This window comes from Rhinoderma darwinii, chromosome 1, assembly GCF_050947455.1.
Source record: "Rhinoderma darwinii isolate aRhiDar2 chromosome 1, aRhiDar2.hap1, whole genome shotgun sequence".
NCBI lineage: Eukaryota > Metazoa > Chordata > Amphibia > Anura > Rhinodermatidae > Rhinoderma > Rhinoderma darwinii.
This window is the reverse complement of record NC_134687.1, coordinates 657713648-657734003: the sequence shown is the minus strand read 5'-3', so window position 1 is coordinate 657734003 and position 20356 is coordinate 657713648. Positions and strand designations below refer to the sequence as shown.

The following is a 20356-nucleotide window of genomic DNA, read 5'->3' as shown; positions in this document are numbered from 1 at the left end:
GAAACTTCTGCAGATGAGATTCATGTGAATAGAACAGTTTCTGTACAAGAATTTCTGCAAACCTCATACAGATGAATGGAAAAAGTCGCAGAAATTTCTGCAACAAATTTGCTGCGTGTCAATTCTTCAGTTGTAAAAAACTACATGAGTTTCATGCGTGTTTTACAAGCGACTCATCTGAAGTTTTTTTTTTTTTTTTTTATTCATACATTTGTAACATATTTTTTTCTGCCGTTTTTCAGGTTCTATAGAGAAGCATGATGTGTTTTGAAAAAAATGCCACGCAAGCAAAACACCAAAAGGGCAGAAAAAAACCACACATTGTGTGCAGTGCATTTTATATTTTACTATTATTTATTTATGACTGGAAAAAAAGAAAAAGAAAAAAAAGGCAAAAAAAACGCCTCTGTGACGGTGGTTTCGCACACAGTTCAAGGTTGGAAATGTCAATGAGAGCCGCCTATCAGCATTGATCTCGGTGCTCAAGTGGTTAAACGAGATTCCGGCCGTTAGTACATCTGTTAATCGCAACTGGTGCCCCCCAAAATCTGATACTAAGCCTACTGCATGACCGGATCCATAGATCACCTTGTAGAGAACTTCTATGTGCAGTCATAGCTCCCTCAGGTCCTGCACTATGTATAACACATTGTCTGACGTGTTACTGTAATGTAGAACTAAGGAGGAACCCCACCTTACCAAACCTCCCAATTCACTTTCTAAATTCATTATTACTGAACTGTGGTAAGACCTCCTGGAATTTCCTCCTCCACTTCACTGTTACACGGGTGATCGCCCCTCACCTGCTCTTCTTCTGCTTCATTCTCCGCTTTATTATTAGTCAGCTCTTCCCCCTGATTTTACATATGTAACAATTCAGTACAATACAGCAGAGAGTGCGAAGAATCTAACAGATCAACATAAGAAACCACCAAAATCTATGACCCCATCTATGACCGCAGCACCAAAAAGCTCCACACCCCCTATATAGATCTGGTATAGGGCTCAGCTTCATCTACCTGATGATTCTCTGGGACATTGTGATTTTCCTCTGGACAGTCCTGGGAATACAGAGGACTGGGACATCTCTGTGGTGGATTTCTCCTACTGGATCCATCTGTAGGAAACACACAGTGACTGAATACATGACTACTGTATATCTGTCTATATATCACACACTTCTCTCTACACTTCTATGTTTACTGATCAGAGCCGAAATTACAATGTTGAGGTTCTCACCACCTGCGCCGTGGTCCCAGTGCTTTGTCAGCCGCAGGCCTATTGTGGCCTACCAGAGTGAATGGTGGGGAACCAACGGCTTTCTGCTCCACCATAGTATTTAATTGCATTTGCCTCCTAAGCATGTGAATACATGTGAAATCGGCAGGACGCAGGTACCTCTTATAAGAGCCCCGTGCCAACCAAAAGAGTACCAGGTCGTCGCTCTGGAACAATACAATACCAATTCCTGAGAGGGAACCCACGGTCAGACAAAGTACCTGTAGTAAGGAAAACAACTACTCCAAGTTTCCTCTCTACAGGGGATGGGAAAACACTGAGGTGTTGGAGGAAGCTCTATGGTTATATACCCCCAAGTTTCCTTTAACTGGTGCGGTTATTTCGAATAGGGAGAAAAAATTATGTTTATGATTACATTTACCGGTAATTGGTTTTCTGTGAGACCATGACAGCACCATGAGAGAGACGACCCACACTATCCTCCTCCATACATACACCGATCAGCCGTAATATTAAAACCATTGACAGGTGAAGTGAAGAACATTGATGATCTCGTGACAATGGTGCCTGACAATGGGGGGGGGGGGGGATATTAGACAGGAAGTGAACAGTCAGTTCTTTAAGTTATTGTGTTAGACACACGGAGAAGTGTAAAATGAAAAAGGGCCAAATTGGTCAGAGCATCCCCAAAACTGCCAGTCTTGTGGGGTGTTTCTGACATGTAAGGGTTCTTACCTACCAAAAGTGCTCCAAGGAAGGACATCCGGGGTACCGGCAACAGGGTGATTGGCGGTTGTCATGGGGTTTGTTAGGTTAATACACGATCAACAGAGCCAGTGAAGACAGGCCAACTCCAACAGGATTTATTGTATCCAATTCTGAAAGGTCGCCTTCCACGCAAGGACAGCACACAGTCCACAAAATCAGGTAATCACAGGAAACTCCTCAGAGCGCCGGCCACAGCTTCAGCTCACATTAAAGTCTACATCCAGGAGATCCCTCTCCTCCCCAGGACAAGCCCTTATATACCCCTCAGGGGGAGGAACATCTTGGCAGTTTCTAGTCACCATGATCTGTTATAATATTGACTTTAGTTTGTATTTCTACTGTCTGTATGTGAGTTGTGTCCTTTGTAGTATTATATGTATTGCCCATCTATTGTCTGCCACAGCAAGGATTAGAACACATTGGGGGGAGATCATTGAATCCGCTCTTTTTGCTGGTCTGCACACTAGCTGAGTGATGGTGGTGCGTCCTGATAATCCCCTGTGGAGACTGGACAATGAGGACACTTTATGTTTTGTGGCTGCACCTCGGACTCATCTGATTGTCCATGTGCTGGACACACGACCTGTGGTACCTGATTACAGAATGCATTCCTCTATGCTGAGGGCTCACAATAAACCACACATAATGCACCATCACAGCAGTCAAGACTCAATTTACGTGGGGAGCTCATCTGGTCCCAACCCCCAGAGGATTTACTATACGCCAAATTACTGAAAAAGTCCCTGCTAGCTATAATAGAAAGGTGTCAGAACACGCAGAGCATCGCAGCTTACTGCGTATGGAGCCATGTAGCCGCAGACTAGTCAGAGCGCACTTGATGACCCGTCCACCACCAAAAGTGCCTACAATAGGCAGTATCAGAACTGGGCAAGGGAAGATGTTGGCCTGGTCTGATAAATCCAGTTTTCTTATACATCATGTGGACGGCCGGGTGCATCGCTTAATTAGGAAGGAGATGGCAGCAGGATGCATTATGAGAAGAAGAGAAGCCGGTGGAGGCAGTGTGATGATCTGGGCAATGTTCTGCTGGTCCTGGCATTTATGAAATGTGACATTTAACACCTACCTAAACATTGCTGCAGACAAGTACCCCCTTATGGCATCGCTATTCTTAACGGCAGTGCCCTCTTCCAGCAGGATAATGCCCCCGCCACACTGCAAATATTGATCAGGAATGGTTCAAGGAGTGACTTGTCTCCAAACAACCGATCGGATTAAGATCTGGGGTATCTGTAGGATGTTCTGGAAGAACAAGTCGGATCCATGGAGGCCGCACCTCACAACTTACAGGACTTGAAGGATCTGCTAACGTCTTGTGCCAGATACGATGGAGATGCCACGTCTCCATGGGTCAGAGCTGTTTCGGCAGCATGGGGGCGACCTACACAATATTAGGCAGGTGGTTTTACTGTTAGGACTGATCGGAATAGACAGAGAGAGACAGTCTAAGTCAATCACGTTTAAACTTTTTAGACTTACAACCCCCAGTTCACCCAGAGGAAGGCAAACAGCACTCTTTATGGAGGACTTGTCGGCTCTCCTCACACGTCTGTATAGTAAATTCTTGTATTCCCCATGAATCAACAATTCTGGAACATCGTTTCTCAGAACTCTACGTTACGCCGTTCCTCTGTAATTCCTACCGGAAAATAGCAATTAGACCTACCGGTAATTGTATTTCCAGGAATCCATCATGACAGCACTACAGGAGGTTGCCCTATTGACCTCTGTAGGGACAGGAAGACAGGAGAGGTTAAAAGGCCCCTCCCACCACCCACTTGCCAGTGTTTTTCAATTACTACACCAGGATGGATGCAACCCTATTTTATTTCTAGGGATAATAACTGACATGTTAATTGCACAAATCAGAATTCAATAAGGGAGGGATGTAATGGTGCTGTCATGATGGATTCCTGGAAATACAATTACCGGAAGGTCTAATTGCTATTTTCCAGTACATCCCTCATGACAGCAATACAGGAGCAATACCATATTATAATGCTCAGGGTGGGACTACGGATTGAAGGACTTTCCGTCCAAAACTTAAATCCGTATCGGACAGAACATCGAGCCTATAATGTTTGCAAAACGTATGATGGCTTGACCAAGTGGAAGCTCTGCAGATTTGGTCCATAGAGGCTTCTCTTCTTTCTGCCCAGGATGCCGAAACTGCCCTCGTTGAATGGGCTCTGATGCCTTGTGGGGCACATAGTCCTTGGGACTTGTAGGCTTCTTGTATGGTAGTTTTTACCCATCTCGCTAGAGAGCCTTTTGAGGCTTTCTTTCCTCTATTCTTTCCCCCAAACAGGACAAATAGATTTTTATCTTGTCTCCAGGGGAGGTTCTATCCAGATACTGAAGAATTGTTCGCCTGACATCCAGGCAATGGAATTTTTCTTCTTGTTGGTTTTTTGGATCTGGATAAAAGGAAGGTAGAATTATTTCTTGTTCTCTATGGAAAGCAGTAGATACCTTTGGAATAAAGGAAGGATCCAGCTTTAGGATGATCTTATCCTCTTGTACTTTTAGGTACGGTTCTATGACTGACAGAGATTGGATTTCTCCAATCCTTCTTGCTGAAGTAATAGCGACTAAGAATGCAGCTTTTAGAGTTAAAAAATGCATACTAATTGTGTCGAGCGGCTCAAAGGGGGGCTCACAAAGAGTCGTTAACACCACATTCAAATCCCAGGTAGGAACCGATTTCTTTAGGGAAGGTTTCAGTTTAGAGACCGCTTGAGTGAATCTTCTGATCCACCGATGTTCAGCCAGAGGAGTGTTAAAAAAATTACCTAAGGCTGAAATCTGTACTTTTAAGGTACTAGGGCTAAGCCCTTTCTTGAATCCCAATTGTAAAAAATCTAGGATTTTCGTAATGTTGGGAGAAAAGGGGTCTGGTCCTGGGTTTCCATGCCAGGAGCAGAATTTCTTCCAAATTTTTTGATAGATTTTTGAGGTAACTTCTTTATGACTTGATAAGATAGTTGAAATTACCTCATCTGACAGACCGTGGTTCCTCAAGATCTGCCTTTCAGGATCCAGGCTGACAATTTCAGAGTTTTTATTCCCTGAAAGAATAAGGGACCCTGGGAGAGAAGATTCTCCTTGACTGGGAGCATGATAGGGTCTTCCAACGCTAGGTATTTTACAATTGGAAACCAACTTCTTTTTGCCCTGACTTCTTACGAATGCCATGATCTCTGCCATAATTTATGTAAAAATTCTGGGGGCGGAGGAAATGCCGAAGGGGAGGCAGACAAACTGGAAGTGGAGAATGGAAGGACCGTCCTGAATTGCGAATCTGAGGAATCTCTGGTACGTGGGGTGGATAGGAACGTGATAATACGCATCCTTTAAAATCGATCGTACACATTGATGCCTCTTCCCTTATTAGAGGAATCGTCGATCTGATAGACTCCATCTTGAATTTTCGATATTTCACCCATTTGTTTAGGACCTTCAGGTTGATTATTGTCCTGTAGGAACCGTTTGGTTTTTTGACTAAGAAGATTTTTGAATAGTGGCCTTTGCATATTTCGTTGTCGGGAACTGGAGAAATGGCTCTCAATTTGAGTAGTTTCTGGACGTCCTGGATAAGGATCTGATGAAGGTCTTTTGCTTGGTACTGGGTTATTAGAAATTTCTCCGGAGGAAAATTCTATTTTGTACCCTTCTTCTATGATCTTTAGAACACAGGGGTTCTGGGTTATTCTCGACCATTTAGGATAAAATTGTAGGAGTCTTCCTCCTATGCTCTTGGCGTCATTGCTTTGAGGGCTGGAATGAATTATTTGGGTTAAGGAGATATCCTCGACCCCTCGACCCCTTTTTCCTTTGGGGTAACTCCAGCGACCGGACTTCCCTTTCCCGCTGTAGTTCTGTAAGGTAGGATCCCTCTGTTGGCGAAATCTTCCAAACTGAGGGGGTTTTTTTGGTTTCTCTTCAGGAAACCCCTTTTTCCTATCTGCTGCATTCTCCAGCATGTTATCGATGAGAGGACCGAACATCAGAGACCCGGGATAGAACACAATTTGTTCTTGGACTTCGTATCTCCTGACCACATTTTGAGCCATAATGCTCTTCTAGCAGAATTTGAGAGAGCCCCATTCCTGGCAGCAAATCTAATAGATTCCACTGAAGTGTCTACCAATCCGTTTGCCATTTTTAGTAAAGGTAGAGATTCTAATAGATCTTGTCGTGATGTCTTCATCATCAAATGGGTCTCTAGCTGGTTTAGCCATATAAACATTGCTCTTGCTGCTGATGTGGCCGCGATATTAGTCGAGATCAAGGCAGAGGAAGATTCCCACGCTCTTTTCAGTAGTCCGTCTGCCTTTTGGTCCATGGCGTCCCTCAACTGCGAGGTATCTTCAAATGGGATTGCGTTTTTTTTAGCAACCCTGGCTACTGGGACATCTACTTTTGGGATCTCATCTCAAGACTTAGTGTCTTCTGGATCAAAGAGAAGTCTGTTTTTAAAATCTCTTGAAATGAAGAGCCTTTTTTCAGAATCTTCCCATTCAGTTGTCACCATTCTTTTGAGATTTTCGTTTACCGGAAAAACCCTTGTTTTCTTTTCTGTTAGACCTCCAAACATCTCATCCTGGATGGTATGTGGTTGGTCTTCTTTGGGAATATCCATGGTTTCCCGTATTGCTTGAATTAAGGTATCCGACATTTCGGAAGAGAAGCAGAATTTTTTCTCTTGAGTGGAAGAAGTTGAAGGCAAGAGTTCCTCTCCTTCTTCTAACTCACCCTCTGATAGGTAATAACATTCCTGCTCCAAGTCAGAGCCCTGAGAGGGAGGACAATATTTTTGATCCACTTCCATCCGTGGTCTTTTTGCCCGGGAGTGGGAGGGAGTCTCTTGAGGGGCGAGGGAGGCTACTGACTGACCCACTTCTTCACGAATCATAGCCCTAAGTTCAGACATGAACGTTGGTTGTTCCTCCTTTAGTATTTTTGCAATACAGTCCTGACACAATTGTTTCCTATGGGACTCTGGCAATTTTTTTGCACAAGTCGCACATTTTTTAACCTTCTTTTTATCAGTTTGTCTCTGAGAGGAATCTTTTTCCTAGAGAAAACAGAAGGTAGGTAAAGTATGGTGTACATACATAAGGGGTCATAACCCTTCCCCAAGGTTGAGACTCACGTGACCCTGGGACATATCTGGAGTTCCATCAGGATGAGGAAGTTCCATACTGCGACAGGTAACAGGCAATGCAATATGCAATCCACAAAAATAATCCAAGTTAGAGTTATCAGCTCTAACTACATACCTGTGCGTGTCCCTTTAAATGCGGGCGTTTTGAATTTCCCGCCTTCCAAGATGGCCGCGGACCGGAAGTAGCCCGACGTCATTTCCGGTCGGCTATTCGTCTCCAGCATGTTTTCCTTTGGAGTGCAGCCGCCATAGCCGGCGACTGAGGCTTGCTATGCGGTGCAGCGAGGATCCCTGCCGGTGCGTCCACGTTTATGGAGCTGCCGGTCCCCGCCTGGTCCGCGGCCAGGCCGAAGCCTGCTTGGGAATCCCCAGCCCCCACACACTACCCGAACCCTGCCTAGGATTCCTCCGGTAGATGTCTCAGGGTGGGAGCTAAGGGACCCCTCGTTCGAGGGGTGTTAGCCTGGGCTTTAGGGGGAAGAGAAGGGGGAGTGCACGGACCCCCCGATCTTGCCCCCTGCCCGAGTTTCTTTCCTGCAGTAACACAGGAGCGACGTCTCTCTGCTCCTGACCCTGTGGGGACAGGAAGAACACTGGCAAGTGGGTGGTGGGAGGGGCCTTTTAACCTCTCTGTCTTCCTGTCCCTACAGAGGTCAATAGGGCAACCTCCTGTAGTGCTGTCATGAGGGATGTACTGGAAATGTAAGATTAAATTGAGAAAAGGGTGATACCATTCCCCATGTAAAAGAGTCGTGTCCCTACACCTTCTGATATTGTCAGCACTGATTGGACATTGTCAGACTGTATGGACACGCCCCTGGCTGGTAACACCTAGATGTAAAATCATTAATACATTTCTAGGAGGAATAACAGAGGAACAGCACAATGCAAAGTTCTAAGAAAAGGTGCTCTATAATTGTTAAATTATGGAAAATGCAAGTATTTAATATACATAACGAATCCCAGTAGATCCAGAGGAAGGTGAAAACCAATCACACAACAGAGACCCAATTCTACATAAAGTGGAAAATACCTCCCTGCCCCCGGCTGACCATCCGACAGATCTCTGGATCCACAATCTACATTACTACCAGTGACCCTGTATAGTGTGTCTTACAAAGGAAGATATTTAACCCTTTGTTATATCTCCACACAATTGTCATGTTCGCTGTTCCCACATGGTAGAACTTTACACTCCTCATGTTGTAGAGATTATAAGAGCAGCGCAGATCAGTCTCTGGTTATATAAGACTATGTTCACACACACAAGTCACTGTCCCATTCATCTGATTGTGGTTAGTTAAAATTCATCTACCTGCTGCAGAAACAACAACATTCAGATATATAGAAATTTCTACAACAAATCTGACACCATTCCCTAGTGCAGCACTGCAGCAAAGCGAGGAACTTGTGATTAGAGATCATGAATCACGTCTGTATATACTGTACATGATGAAATTAACCCTTCAACCAAAAAATAATAATATATAAATTATATATCTATACCTCACCTTGTAATGTGCGCGGCCGGTAGTCCTCCATCATGATCTCCTTGTACCCGTCTAGATACTCCCACTCCTCCATGGAGAAATAGACAGTGACATCCTGACACCTTATAGGAACCTGACACACACAATGATACAGTCATCACCCAGACACCTCCAGTGCTGTTACTGTAGAATTTCCCAGCATTCCCAGCAGTGTCACCTCTCCAGTCAGCAGCTCAGTCATCTTGTAGATCAGTTCTAAGATCTTCTTCTCATGTATCCGGGAGTGAGGGGGAGGCTCTGTAATGGGGCTCTGACTACTGCACCATCCTCCTGACTCATGGATGATGGGAGTCGTACAGTCACCCAATGTCTTCTTCACTATTGTGTACTCCTGTGTATGGAGACAGAGACACTTAGAGAACTAAACACAGTATTCCCCCCTCAGTAGAGAGAGGGAGATTGTGACCCCGCTGTATAGAGCTCTAGTGATCCCACATCTGTAATACTGGAGACCTCACCTACAAAAAGACATTGAGAAAATAGAACGAGGCCAAAGACGACTACAAGAATGGTGGAAGGTCTGAAGAATAAAACTTGTTCTATAATAAAAAGCATCAAAATGTAGAAAAGTTTACCTCTCCGCTCAACAGGTAGATGATCTCCAAGGTGAAGTCTAATATTCTTCTGCTCATCTCATTCCTGTCCTTGTCCATCCTTGGTGGGTCACTCAGGAGAAGGAATGTTGTGGAGGAGAAGATGAGAAAACTGGAGGAACTGGAGAATCTAGTACTGCAGATGTCTTTACGAAGAAAGGAGAAGATGGAAATCATACAGGGGACAACATCATGTGTGACACACAGAACCTCACTTATTCATCATTGAGAGAAACATCTTCTCAGAGCCATCACCACATGGAATAAAAGGGGTATTCCCAACACGGAAATTTCTCCCCAGGAGATGCCAGAAATGTCTGATAGATGCGGCTCCACCTCTGGGTGGCCTTGTTAGGTGGTTCCTGTAACTCCTATAGAAGTGAACGGTGAGACACAATCTGCTCAGGTCCTCCAGCTGTATAATATGCTGCCAACAGATCATTCTGGTGGTCAATGTGACAGATGACCTTTATGAATTAATAGACCCCTAATATAAGTTTTTACAGATATAAGAAGTTACCTCAGAGATCCGGGATCTTCAGATACATCTAAAATTCTTATTTATTACAGTATTTACCTATTCCTTGTAGATTGTTTTACCGGATAGTAATTGTACTTCACTGTACCCTGTGACTGACACTTTGTTCACATCTGCAAGACAGACAAACACCACGGTTCATGGAAGGTCCCGGCAGTGCAGCGTGTATGCGCGGAAGGCGCCGCCGGCGGTCCAGCGTGTATGCGCGGAAGGCAACGGCGGTCCAGCGTGTATGCGCGGAAGGCAACGGCGGTCCAGCGTGTATGCACGGAAGGCAACGGCGGTCCAGCGTGTATGCGCGGAAGGCAACGGCGGTCCAGCGTGTATGCGCGGAAGGCAACGGCGGTCCAGCGTGTATGCGCGGAAGGCAACGGCGGTCCAGAGTGGATGCGCGGAAGGCAACGGCGGTCCAGCGTGGATGCAAAGAAGGTGCCACGGGTCCAGCGTGTATGCAAGGAAGGTGCCGGCGGTCCAGCGTGTATGCAAGGAAGGTGCCGGCGGCCCAGCGTGTATGCAAGGAAGGTGCCGGCGGCCCAGCGTGTATGCAAGGAAGGTGCCGGCGGCCCAGCGTGTATGCAGGGAAGGTGCCGGCGGTCCAGTGTGTATGCAGGGAAGGTGCCGGCGGTCCAGCGTGTATGCAGGGAAGGTGTCGGCGGGCCAGTGTGTATTTACGGAAGGTCCTGGCAGTGAAGTGTGAGGCAGCAGCATGTATTATGCGGTGTGTGCAGTATCTCTGCATTATCATATCACTCAGCACTCACATCTTACACACAGACTCCTGTAAAGTGTGACCTGTTCTCCACCTTCTACATTACGCTGTGCTCCTCCTTCTACATTACTCTGTGCTCCTCCTTCTAGATATGTCCTCTGCTTCTACATTACTCTGTGCTCCTCCTTCTAGACCTGTCCTCTGCTTCTACATTACTCTGTGCTCCTCCTTCTAGACCTGTCCTCTGTTTCTACATTACTCTGTGCTCCTCCTTCTAGACCTGTTCCCCCACTTGTACATTATTCTATGCTACTCCTTCTAGACCTGTTCTCTGCTTCTACATTACTTTGTGCTGCTCGATTTAGACCTCTCCACCACCTTCGACACAGTAGACCTCACCCTCCTGATAAAAATTCTCTAGTCCCTTGACATCATAGACTTGTCCCTCTCCTGGATCTCCTTATACCTTACCAACTAAACATTTTCTATCTCCCACTCACACACCACCACCTCCTCCTCGTCCCACCCTCTCTGTTAGTGACTCTCCAAGGTGTATCTTGGGACCCTTACTCTTCTCCATCTAAACCTTTAGTCAAATTTATCTCTCTGGTCTTGATGTTACCTCCCTGCTATCTAGAGTGTATTAGGGTATGTGCACACGACCTCTTTTCAGACGTAATGGAGGCGTTTTACGCCTCGAATTACGCCTGAAAAGACGGCTTCAATACGTCGGCAAACATCTGCCCATTGCTTGTAATGGGTCTTAAGATGTTCTGTGCAGACAAGCTGTCATTTTACACGTCGCTGTCAAAATACGGCGCGTAAAATGACGGCTCGTCAAAAGAAGTGGCAGGACACTTCTTGGGACGTTTTTGGAGCCGTTTTCTCATAGACACTATTGAAAACAGGTCCAAAAACGGCCGTAGAAAACGCCGCGAAATACGCGAGTTGCTCAAAAAAAAATTGAAAATTAGGGTGTTTTCCCTTGAAAACAGCTCCGTATTTTGAGACGTTTTTGACTCTGTGTGTGTGAACATACCCTAACAGTTATCTCCTCTTTCACAAAGATCAACATGGAGAAAACTGAAATCATCTTTACCCCATTTCACTCACCCCCCTTACCAGAACTAATCAATCACAGTTAATGGCTCCACACTTTTCCCCATCTCACAGGTCCGCTTTATTGGGATAACCCTTAATTTCAAACAGCACAGGCAAGTGCTTAACACTTATTCCTGCCTTCACCTCAAACACCATCTTGAAGTCAGTCTTTCCTCACCCTCGAGCAGACATAAATGCCAGTATATATGCCCTCATCATCTACCGCGTAGACTACTCTAACATTCGTCTCTGTGGCTTCATACATTATACACTATTATACCCTCCTACTCATTCTCAACTCTGCTGCAAGGGAAAATCTACCTCTCCCCTCATTCCACCTCTGCGGTCACTGGCTACCTATTGCCTGCTGAATTAAGTTCAAAATATTAAAAAGGACATGTAAGGCTGTCAACATCCTGTCCCCTCCATCTATGCCCTAATCTCCCGATACCTACCCACACGTAATCTCCTGTCCACTACCTGTCCCCTCCATACATCTCTGCCCTAATCTCCCGATCGCTCTACCCACAAGTAAGCTCCAGTCCACTACCTGTCCCCTCCGTATATACTTGTCCTAATCTCCCAATACCTCCCACAAAATATCGGGTCTACTACTTGTCCCCCCATCCATACAGCTCTGCCCTAATCTTCTGATACCTCCCCACACGTAATCTCCGGTGCTCACAAGACATTTTTTGCTCTCCTTTTATCTGTTCCTCACGTTATCATCTAGAAGATTTCTCCCTTGCATCCCCCATATTCTGGAACTCTGTAACCCAACACATCAGATCTCTCCCACCATCCAAACCTTCACTAGTAACCTGAACACTCCCTCTTCAGAAAAGCTTACATCCTGAAATAACCAGACGCCACTACTCCACCGAATGACCAGCTTCTACCCTCATCTACTGTCTCCTTCTCTTGTAGAGCCTACGCGGGCAGGGTCTCTCATTCTCTTGTAGAGAACAGTACACGGGCAGGGTCTCGCCTTCTCTTGTAGAGTGCAGTCTACGCGGGCACGGTCTCTCCTCTTGTAGAGTGCAGTCTACGCGGGCACGGTCTCGCCTTCTCTTGTAGAGAACAGTACACGGGCAGGGTCTCGCCTTCTCTTGTAGAGAACAGTACACGGGCAGGGTGTCGCCTTCTCTTGTAGAGAACAGACTACGCGGGCACGGTCTCTCCTCTTGTAGAGTGCAGTCTACGCGGGCACGGTCTCTCCTTCTCTTGTAGAGAGCAGTCTACATGGGCAGTGTCTCTCCTATTGTAGAGAACAGTCTACACGGGCAAGGTCTTTCCTTCTCTTGTAGAGTGCAGTCTAGGCGGGCAGGGTCTCTCCTCTTGTGGAGTGTAGTCTAGGTCGGCAGGGTCTCTCTCCTTCTGGACCAGTCTGTCATTCATTAATGTTTACTGTCTCATGTTATTTACTTAACCCCTTGGACACGCAGCCAATTTTCATTTTTCCTCCCTCCTTCCAAAAGCCAGAACTTTTTTATATTTCCGGTGACATAGCCGTATGAGAACATGTCGTGTGGGACGGGATGTCGTTTTTAAAGGGGTTTTACAGGATCGGACAATAGATGACCTATCCTCCAGATAGGTCATCAGTATATGATCGTGGGGGTCCGACACCCGGACCCTGCACAGATCAGCTGCTCCGGCTGCTTTGTACGGTCTGCAGTAGTTAGAACCAGAAGAAAATGGCTCCGACCGCAACATAGAGACCGTTCTGTAGAACTGCAGCTCTGCTCCTAGTCACTGTACTAATACTGCAGCATAATGATACCGCTATTCCGTGACTGGAGCACCTGCTATCAGCATGGACGTCTGGTGCCCGAGGCAGCCGGAGCGGCTGATTGCACCGGGTCCGGGTGTCAGACCCCCACAGATCATATAGTGATAACCTATCCGCTGGAGGTCATCAGTTGTCCGATCGTGGAAAACCCCTTTAACATCCCCTATAATGTACTGGGAAAGAAAAAACAATTGTGGGGCGGAATAGCGGAAAAAGCAGTGACTCCTGTTGTTTTTTGGGTTACGTTTTTGCGACGTTCACCATGCGGTAAAAATGACTTGTTCCTTTTATTCTCAAGATAAATACGATTACGACGACACCAAATTTATATATTTATCTCCTACAAGGAAAGAACGAGTTGTTTAAAAAATAAAACAGTTTTGCGTCGCCGTATTGTGAGACGTTTTATATTTCCGGTGATTGCGCGGTGTGAGGGGTTTATATTTCCGGTGATTGCGCGGTGTGGGGGGGTTTTATATTTCCGGTGATTGCGCGGTGTGGGGGTTTTATATTTCCGGTGATCGCGCGGTGTGGGGTGGTTTATATTTCCGGTGATCGCGCGGTGTGGGGGGGGGTTTATATTTCCGGTGATTGCGCGGTGTGGGGGGTTTTATATTTCCGGTGATTGCGCGGTGTGAGGAGTTTATATTTCCGGTGATTGCGCGGTGTGAGGGGTTTTATATTTCCGGTGATTGCGCGGTGTGAGGGGTTTTATATTTCCGGTGATTGCGCGGTGTGAGGGGTTTTATATTTCCGGTGATTGCGCGGTGTGAGGGGTTTTATATTTCCGGTGATTGCGCGGTGTGAGGGGGTTTATATTTCCGGTGATTGCGCGGTGTGAGGGGTTTTATATTTCCTGTGATTGCGCGGTGTGAGGGGGTTTATATTTCCGGTGATTGCGCGGTGTGAAGTGTTTATATTTCCGGTGATTGCGCGGTGTGAGGGGGTTTATATTTCCGGTGATTACGCGGTGTGAAGTGTTTATATTTCCGGTGATTGCGCGGTGTGGGGGGTTTTATATTTCCGGTGATTGCGCGGTGTGAGGGGTTTTATATTTCCGGTGATTGCGCGGTGTGAGGGGTTTTATATTTCCGGTGATTGCGCGGTGTGAGGGGTTTTATATTTCCGGTGATTGCGCGGTGTGAGGGGTTTTATATTTCCGGTGATTGCGCGGTGTGAGGGGGGGTTTATATTTCCGGTGATTGCGCGGTGTGAGGGGTTTTATATTTCCGGTGATTGCGCGGTGTGAGGGGTTTTATATTTCCGGTGATTGCGCGGTGTGAGGGGTTTTATATTTCATGTGATTGCGCGGTGTGAGGGGGTTTATATTTCCGGTGATTGCGCGGTGTGAGGGGTTTTATATTTCCTGTGATTGCGCGGTGTGAGGGGGTTTATATTTCCGGTGATTGCGCGGTGTGAAGTGTTTATATTTCCGGTGATTGCGCGGTGTGAGGGGTTTTATATTTCCGGTGATTGCGCGGTGTGAGGGGTTTATATCTCCGGTGATTGCGCGGTGTGAGGGGTTTTATATTTCCGGTGATTGCGCGGTGTGAGGGGTTTTATATTTCCGGTGATTGCGCGGTGTGAGGGGTTTTATATTTCCGGTGATTGCGCGGTGTGAGGGGGGGTTTATATTTCCGGTGATTGCGCGGTGTGAGGGGGGGTTTATATTTCCGGTGATTGCGCGGTGTGGGGGGGTTTTATATTTCCGGTGATTGCGCGGTGTGAGGGGTTTTATATTTCCGGTGATTGCGCGGTGTGAGGGGTTTTATATTTCCGGTGATTGCGCGGTGTGAGGGGTTTATATTTCCGGTGATTGCGCGGTGTGAGGGGTTTTATATTTCCGGTGATTGCGCAGTGTGAGGGGTTTATCTTTCCGGTGATTGCGCGGTGTGAGGGGTTTTATATTTCCGGTGATTGCGCGGTGTGAGGGGTTTTATATTCCCGATGATTGCGCGGTGTGAGGGGTTTATATTTCCGGTGATTGCGCGGTGTGGGGGGGTTTATATTTCCGGTGATTGCGCGGTGTGAGGGGTTTTATATTTCCGGTGATTGCGCGGTGTGAGGGGTTTTATATTTCCGGTGATTGCGCGGTGTGGGGGGTTTTATATTTCCGGTGATTGCGAGGTGTGAGGGGTTTTATATTTCCGGTGATTGCGAGGTGTGAGGGGTTTTATATTTCCGGTGATTGCGCGGTGTGAGGGGTTTTATATTTCCTGTGATTGCGCGGTGTGAGGGGTTTTATATTTCCGGTGATTGCGCGGTGTGAGGGGTTTTATATTTCCGGTGATTGCGCGGTGTGAGGGGTTTTATATTTCCGGTGATTGCTCGGTGTGAGGGGTTTATATTTCCGGTGATTGCGCGGTGTGGGGGGTTTATATTTCCGGTGATTGCGCGGTGTGAGGGGTTTTATATTTCCGGTGATTGCGCGGTGTGAGGGGTTTTATATTTCCGGTGATTGCGTGGTGTGGGGGGTTTATATTTCCGGTGATTGCGCGGTGTGAGGGGTTTTATATTTCCGGTGATTGCGCGGTGTGAGGGGTTTTATATTTCCGGTGATTGCGCGGTGTGGGGGGTTTTATATTTCCGGTGATTGCGCGGTGTGAGGGGTTTATATTTCCGGTGATTGCGCGGTGTGGGGGGTTTATATTTCCGGTGATTGCGCGGTGTGAGGGGTTTTATATTTCCGGTGATTGCGCGGTGTGGGGGGTTTATATTTCCGGTGATTGCGCGGTGTGAGGGGTTTTATATTTCCGGTGATTGCGCAGTGTGGGGGGTTTTATATTTCCGGTGATTGCGCGGTGTGAGGGGTTTATATTTCCGGTGATTGCGCGGTGTGAGGGGTTTATATTTCCGGTGATTGCGCGGTGTGAGGGGTTTATATTTCCGGTGATTGCGCGGTATGGGGGGGTTTATATTTCCGGTGATTGCGCAGTGTGGAGGTTTTATATTTCCGGTGATTGCGCGGTGTGGGGGGTTTTATATTTCCGGTGATTGCGCGGTGTGAGGGGGTTTTATATTTCCGGTGATTGCGTGGTGTGAGGGGTTTTATATTTCCGGTGATTGCGCGGTGTGGGGGGTTTTATATTTCCGGTGATTGCGCGGTGTGAGGGGTTTATATTTCCGGTGATTGCGCGGTGTGAGGGGGTTTATATTTCCGGTCATTGCACGGTGTGAGGGGGTTTATATTTCCAGTGATTGCGCGGTGTGAGGGGTTTATATTTCCGGTGATTGCGCGGTGTGAGGGGGTTTATATTTCCGGTGATTGCGCGGTGTGAGGGGTTTATATTTCCGGTGATTGCGCGGTGTGAGGGGTTTTATATTTCTCGTGATTGCGTGGTGTGGGGGGGTTTTATATTTCCGGTGATTGCGTGGTGTGAGGGGTTTTATATTTCCGGTGATTGCGCGGTGTGGGGGGGTTTTATATTTCCGGTGAATGCGCGGTGTGAGGGGTTTTATATTTCCGGTGATTGCGCGGTGTGAGGGGGTTTTATATTTCCGGTGATTGCGCGGTGTGAGGGTTTTATATTTCCGGTGATTGCGTGGTGTGAGGGGTTTATATTTCCGGTGATTGCGTGGTGTGAGGGGTTTATATTTCCGGTGATTGCGCGGTGTGAGGGGTTTTATATTTCCGGTGATTGCGCGGTGTGGAGGGTTTTATATTTCCGGTGATTGCGCGGTGTGGGGGGTTTATATTTCCGGTGATTGCGCGGTGTGAGGGGTTTTATATTTCCGGTGATTGCGCGGTGTGAGGGGTTTATATTTCCGGTGATTGCGCGGTGTGGGGGGGTTTTATATTTCTGGTGATTGCGCGGTGTGAGGGGTTTTATATTTCCGGTGATTGCGCGGTGTGAGGGGTTTTATATTTCCGGTGATTGCGCGGTTTTATATTTCCGGTGATTGCGCGGTGTGGGGGGTTTTATATTTCCGGTGATTGCGCGGTGTGGAGGGTTTTATATTTCCGGTGATTGCGCGGTGTGGGGGGTTTATATTTCCGGTGATTGCGCGGTGTGAGGGGTTTTATATTTCCGGTGATTGCGCGGTGTGAGGGGTTTATATTTCCGGTGATTGCGCGGTGTGGGGGGGTTTTATATTTCTGGTGATTGCGCGGTGTGAGGGGTTTTATCTTTCCGGTGATTGCGCGGTGTGGGGGGGTTTATATTTCCGGTGATTGCGCGGTGTGAGTGGTTTATATTTCCGGTGATTGCGCGGTGTGAGGGGTTTATATTTCCGGTGATTGCGCGGTGTGAGGGGTTTTATATTTCCGGTGATTGCGCGGTGTGAGGGGGTTTATATTTCCGGTGATTGCGCGGTGTGGGGGGGTTTATATTTCCGGTGATTGCGCGGTGTGAGGGGTTTTATATTTCTGGTGATTGCGCGGTGTGAGGGGTTTATATTTCTGGTGATTGCGCGGTGTGAGGGGTTTTATATTTCTGGTGATTGCGCGGTGTGAGGGGTTTTGTAGGGTGAGATGTGGATTTTGTCGGTGACATTTTGGGGACTTTCCATTCCACATGTTGGAGAATTGCGACGACTTAAAACAGCGTCGTTCACATGTGAATTATTACGTTACTTATTTTTACCGCTTACATAATTTTTTTCTAAAAACAAAACAAACATATTACAATGTATTACTATGGTAACCGGTCAGCATCGCGCAGTTTCTTCGGAGGACAGAGGAAGCCGCTATTCTAACTTATCAGATGCCGCGGTCGCTATTGATCACGGCATCTGAGGGGTTAAACGGCCGGGATTGCGCTGTCTCCGGTCTTGGCGGTTGCAGGCGGCGGTCAGAAGTCGTGTACGGTGCCGGCTCCGCTCCTTCTAGTGTGACGGCGCACGTCCAACATAATACTATAGAAGACCAAAAGAGAAAAATTGACGCTGAGAAACTATGAAGTAGAAAATATACAAAAAATACTTTATTAACAATAATAGCACATATAAAAAGAATCCATAAAAACAGGGATCCTTGGCTGATCTATTAAGCCAGACCATGCAGTTATGCAAGAAAGAGGTAGATGAAATGCATGTGCGTCCTTTGAAGGATGTAATGGATGCGTGTAAGCATCCGTAAATGACAGTCTGTTCCAAAGTAGGTCAATTTGTATGCAATATAAATGTAAGGTACTACAGACTACATAAAAGTACATCAGATAGTTAGTTAGGGGATCATAAGAACAATTATGACAGCACAGATGCCAGTTAACATAATGAATACAAGGGATCAAAACATGCAAGGCGAAATCAATAACAAGATAAGTAAAGTTTCACAGAATCAATAAGGTCTCTCATGGTGACTGAGCAGAGTGAATGCAGCCAAGATCCACCCCAACGCGCGTTTCGGCGCTAATGCCTTCGTCTGGGGGTGGTGTAGGGTTGAGGTCAGAGGTCCTTTATTTGAAATTAAGCCAATGAGCTACGTGAAATGCAGCTGTTGCGTATATCCAAGAGGTGTGTTGTTTTGCCCTGTATAATTATAGGTCGCTGTCTCACTGTAGCTGGGATGAGGCGTCCACGTCAGTGCCAGCGACGGAAAACCCGAGCCGGAAACACGCGACCGTGTCAGCAAGACTCGGTCACGTGGATCAAGCAGAGGCTCGCCGTGGATGACAGAGACGGGGGCCGGACCTCAACCACCAATGAGAGAGCGACACAGGGAAATCAATGCAGTGAGTGAAATGTATGAACAACATATCGGACTTCTACGTAATATAACTCAAAATAGAGAATGTGGGATCGCAACGAAGGTTCCACGTATGAGTTAATCAGGGACGATAAGTATGCAGTTTGAAGCAACTAGTTTGTGGTTAATATATTTGGGGTACAGCCAATGGTAATGTATGTGTAGTGAATATATATATCGGCGTTTAGAGAGATACAAAAAGATGGTGACGCAATGCAAGTAAATAACGCAATGATGCCAGTGTGAACTAAGCTTTGTAATTATTACAAAGATGGAACATGAGGACTGCGTGATAAAAGAAGAGAGTGCATGGAAATGAATATTGATAAATAGATATGATGATGAGTGCGCTTAAAAATGAATAGAGTAAGATACATTACAAATAAATGAATGGGTGAACTTATATAAACCATATTTGAAAACCGAAGCTTAGTATTAATGTAAGGCTATTATTTAAATAGGTGTAAAAAGAAATAATAAAAAAATAATAATAGAAAAGAAAATGAGAATAAAAGTGATAATAAAAAGTGGTTGGAGTATGTGATAAAGACGGTGCAAGGTATTAAGAGTTAATATTTAGAATAACTGCATGGTCTGGCTTAATAGATCAGCCAAGGATCCCTGTTTTTATATGTGCTATTATTGTTAATAAAGTATTTTTTGTATATTTTCTACTTCATAGTTTCTCAGCGTCAATCCTTCTCTTTTGGTCTTCTATTGCATTTCTGATGCGGTTTGGGCTTCACACCCTGAAATCGACCTATAGGTCTACACATATATTTATGTGAGATTTGCCTTGGGTATGTAGATTTCTGTTGCTTCCTTTTGGATCGAACAGAATACTATAGATCTGATGTCACCAAGGGGTTAAACCCTCCTGTATTTTATATTTACAGCGATAATAATAAATAATAATAATCACCAACACTGTGCCAGACAAAAACGCACCAAAACCGCACAGAAATGACCTCATGTAACCTTACCTTACTACTGCATCATGGGAAATCTCCTGACTGATAACAGAGAGAACACTAAACAACAGCGGTGACCGGAAGTCATGTACACCCGACCAGCGCTGCTCCACCTCATACATGGCAATAGCTGAAGGACCTGTGATGACGTCACCACCATGTGATCAGGGCAGGAGGGCATAGAACTCCGCCCTCATGTCACGTGATCATCACCTTTACAC

At 46.2% G+C, this 20356-nt stretch overlaps 1 protein-coding gene across 1 annotated transcript in view; it reads right to left on the bottom strand.

Annotated features, from left to right (window-relative positions):
• LOC142664166 (gastrula zinc finger protein XlCGF66.1-like) overlaps nt 1–20250 on the bottom strand; it is a 37584-nt gene extending 17334 nt beyond the window's left edge. Inside the window, exons 1-5 of the mRNA XM_075843192.1 lie at nt 20148–20250; nt 9321–9484; nt 8903–9076; nt 8707–8818; nt 1020–1117 (exon numbers count right to left, since the gene is read on the bottom strand). Coding sequence (XP_075699307.1) covers nt 1020–1117; nt 8707–8818; nt 8903–9076; nt 9321–9398 — 462 coding nt within the window. The 5' untranslated portion in view covers nt 9399–9484; nt 20148–20250. The remainder of the gene's footprint in view (nt 1–1019; nt 1118–8706; nt 8819–8902; nt 9077–9320; nt 9485–20147) is intronic.
• Between the last annotated feature and the right edge of the window lie 106 nt (nt 20251–20356).